The 4,188-nt window shown below is 43.3% G+C and overlaps 1 protein-coding gene across 1 annotated transcript in view; it reads left to right on the top strand.

Moving 5' to 3' along the window:
• Positions 1–4,188, top strand: part of TMEM220 (transmembrane protein 220) — a 22,468-nt gene that overhangs the window by 5,013 nt on the left and 13,267 nt on the right. Inside the window, exons 3-4 of the mRNA XM_006863431.1 lie at positions 1,067–1,127; positions 3,600–3,723. Of these exons, the coding sequence (XP_006863493.1) occupies positions 1,067–1,127; positions 3,600–3,723 (185 nt within the window). The remainder of the gene's footprint in view (positions 1–1,066; positions 1,128–3,599; positions 3,724–4,188) is intronic.

Here is a 4,188-nt window from a genome sequence, read left to right as displayed (position 1 = left end):
ACTGACCTTATAGTTGTAAGGTAAGCATTGAATTGCTAACAGGTTTAAACCCAGAAGTCATTCCTTGGAAGCCCTATCCCAGGTCACTGTGAGTTGGAACCAATTTGTTGGCACTTAACAACAGGATAAGCACTAGACTGCTAAGGGCAAGTTTGGAGTTTCAAACTTGCCAGCAACTTCTCAGAAACATACAGGAACTGACTCGACAGCACACAATAACAACTATTTATATTATCTTGTTGCTATTGTTGTTAAGTGCCATCAAGTCGACTCTGACTCATAGCCACCCTGTGTAGGGTTTCCGCCGACCTTATGATTCAAACTGACCTTGCAGTCCAGTGCATTAACTCACAGCGCCACACCAGGACTATATATATATATAGTTGTTTTCTTATATGTAGTAGTTGTTAAGTGCCGTCGAGTCGGTTCCGACCCATAGTGACCCTGCACAGGGTTTGAGGCTGTAAATCTTTATGGGAGCAGAAAGCCTCATCTTTCTCCCACGAAACAGCTGGTAGTTTCAAACTGCTGACCACAATTCTAGGTTTCAGTAAAACTGAGGAAGTAGTAACCACTGCATCGATGCCACTTAGCATGTCTAGGGTTCATTCTATCTGCTGTCCTCCTAGACTGAAAACGTTCATTCATCTTGGAACTCTAGCTCTGGAGCATAGAGTTTGGGTCTTAAGTCACACTGACCCCGCAATCTCTCACAAGCAATTTCCAGGCCAAAACTCCTTTTCCCCAGTTACATAATAGACAGTGCTCTTTGAAAGGACTGTTGGAACAGTATTAGCTACATAGTCTTACATACATAGGAAGGGTTTGTTGTTTTTTTGACTCATAGTGACCCTGTATAGGGTTTCCTAGGAGCGGCTGGTGAGTGTACACCACCAACCACATGGTTCACACTGTCCTCGTGGTCCCAGGCTTTATCCTGCAGCGCCACACCAGGGCTCGGAAACCTAGAGTAAATCATGGAAAATGCAGCTCTCCTGAATTCCGCAGAACATCTCATATACTGGGCATACTTCTTAACCCGCGTATTTCCTCTTCTTGTTAACAGATGGTGTACACAATTCCTGCTGGACTGACCCTGCTTGTTGGACTTTACCCCCATGTCACAGGTATGAACCCTGGATTCTGAATGGAGCTACATCAAATCAGATGGCCTTAGGAGCCTCCTTAGCCCAGGTGTGAAAAGGATTTGCCTCTCTTGATCTCTATAATGCTGTTGTTAGTTGCTGTTGAGTGCATTTCAACTCCTGGTGACCCCACCCCCACCCCCCCACGACTACTAGAGCTGCTCCATAGGGGGTTCATGGCTCCATAAGGCTTTAATGCTTCGGGGAAGCACCTCTGAGTGGGTTCAAACTGTCAGTCTTTCAGCTTCACTCTTTCTGAAGAGTTGGCCCAAATCCCAGGAGGAAGAGAGGCTTCTGAGGCCTGGATGACTTCAGGGTAATCAATGCCGTGACTCAAACATTTCTCTTTTGTGGTATGAACTGTAAGAGGTCTTGGATTTTAAATTGATAAAGAATAGCTTAACATGTCAAGCCCTTGCCAAATTCTCTTGAAGACAAGAGAGGATGACCTAGGTTAGAATTGTATATAAGACTGTGTAGCTAGGGCTGCTCCTACCCTTCCTTTCAAAGAGAATTGTCGTTTATGCAACTGTTAAGTGCCGTCGAGTCAGTTCTGACTCATAGCGACCCTGTGTAGGTTTCTCAAGAGCAGCTAGTGGGGTTTGAACCTTGTGTTTTGCAGTCTAGTGCTGATTCTACAGTGCCACACCAGAACTCATAATCATTTAAAATCATATTCTAATTTGAATTTGTTCAACACCTATATACAGAAATTGTTGATCATGCCTAAAACAAATCTCTAGATTTTTCATTACTGTATGTTGCTCGCCCTAATCAAGTTTGTCGTAGTATCTACAGCAGTTCATTATGTCCTCCGATGAAGCTGTAAACCTCAGAAAGGCCAGTTCATGTGTTCCTCTTTGCACAAGCCTCGCCTACTGGTGTGGCTCTGTAGGATCAGCGCTGGACTACAAGCCACAAGGTCGGCAGTTCAAACCCACCAGCTGCTCCTTAGAAACCCTATACACAGTCGCAATGAGTTGAAACCGACTCAAGAACACTTAACAACAGCAACAGACTCCGTATGTCAAGGCATGTGCTAGAAACGTAATGTATGCTGAATGAACGAATGACTGTATAACAGACTATGTTTATTAAGTAACTTGCTCTCTGGATTCCTTTTGTAACTTGTTAAAAATTCACTTTGAATAACTGGTTTGTATCACCCTCAGGGTGCCTAATTTAGTGTTGGGGAAAATGTAGATGTTTTACTTTTTATGCCCTGAAAAATTATCTACAAACCACAAGTTAGACATCTTTATAATATACAACTGTGTCTTCTAACATAAAAAATAAAAAATGATAGTTTACATTGCTCAGTCATGTTTCTTTTTAATGAGGACTATTATTTTTGACAAATCACTTATCATTTTCTTCAAAAAGTTTTTACCAGCAGGGCTTGAAAGTTTTGTTGTTTTAGGTGCCGTTGAGTCAGTTCCAACTCAGAGTGACCCCATATATGGTTTCTGAGGAGCAGCTGGTGAGCGCGAACCACTGGCTTTGCGGTTCAAAATGACTTTGCAGTCCAGTGCATTAACCCTCAGCACTACACCAGGCCTCAAATAAAGACTAATAATTTGACTGGTGTCAGAAAAATTCCACTTCCGTTGACATAGGAGGTCCTTGTATTGGCACTTTGAATTCTTTAAGGTACATCTGTTAGAGCTCTGATAGTTACAAGCAACAGAGAACTCAGTTCTAGTTGGCGGTGAGCTAAAAAGGAATTGTTGGCATACTTTCTGAAAAGGTTAGAGGTTCTGGTGAACAGATGACGTAAACTTCTTCCTCCCTCCCAGTTCTACCGTGACTGTACTTCCGGGTTCAGAAAATGAGTGTCCGTGGTGACCTTGCAAACCCAAGTGTCCATCACAACACTGAGTCCAACAGAACAGTCTGCTTCCCCCAGAATTCCACCAAACTATCAGCACTGAGTTGTTAGCCTTGATTCGTCATTCTAAGCCATGTTACAGTAGCTAATAGGATCGCATATGCTAACTGGCCTGGTTAAGGTTTTAGTTCACCAGGACACGTGGAGTGGAGTGTGGGAGGGATGGAAGCCATGATACTTATCATAGGAAGGGAAAATGCTGGGCAGTGAAAGCAATAAATGTCCACTTACGTTTATAATTGAAGTTCTGGTGTGGCGCTGCAGGATAATGTGCTGGACTGCAAGGTTAGTTTGAACCACAAGGTTGGAAGTTCAGACCCACTAACTACTCCTTGAAAACCCTATATACAGGGTCACTATGGGTTGGAACCGACTCGATGGCACTTAACAACACGTTTATAATTAGTGCTTTAACTGCTACGTTGTCCCTTAAAAAAAATTAGTCTTGTCCAATTACCTTTCCTGAAAACGTATTATGCCGAAGCAGATCCCCAGAGAGTCCCAAGATCCTTTTTCCTTGGCATGGGATTCCATGATTAACAGTGTCAGGTTATCTTCTTTTTCAGGTAACTGTGTTTGGAAGAGCATCGCAGCCATGCTCATTTTATTTTGTACCGTGTGGGCTCTTGGCTTAGGATATTACCTCTTGCTTCATGCGCACGAAAACATCTTACACGAGGAAGAAGGCAGGTGAGCAGTGACCGTTCTGTTGGAGGGAGCGCAGTACTGAGACACTTTCTGTTCCTTTACAACATGTAGATGACTAAATTCCCTTAACTATACCATGAGGAACAGGGAATGTATTTTCTCCTCTGTAAGCTGAAGAAGGAGTCCTGGTGTGATGCTGTAGGATAAGCACTAGACTTCAAGGTCAGTTTGAACCACAAGGTCAGCAGTTCAAACTTACCAGTCATTCCTCAGAAATCCTATACAGCAGGGGTGGGGAACCTTTTTTCTGCCAAGGGCCATTTGGATATTTATGACATCATTCATGGATCATACAAAATTATCAACTTAAAAATTAGTCTGCTAACAGAGGACCCTAGGATCATCAAGAGAGAAGAGCATGAGTACAATGTGGGACCCTAACCAGAGAAGCAGTGATACCAGAGATGGAGGCAGAGATGAGGACATGGAAAGAGGGAGCAGCTGAGG

Source organism: Chrysochloris asiatica, unplaced genomic scaffold (assembly GCF_000296735.1).
Source record: "Chrysochloris asiatica unplaced genomic scaffold, ChrAsi1.0 scaffold00054, whole genome shotgun sequence".
Lineage (NCBI taxonomy): Eukaryota > Metazoa > Chordata > Mammalia > Afrosoricida > Chrysochloridae > Chrysochloris > Chrysochloris asiatica.
The sequence above is the reverse complement of the archived record's forward strand: the minus strand, read 5'-3'. Positions and strand labels throughout refer to the sequence as shown.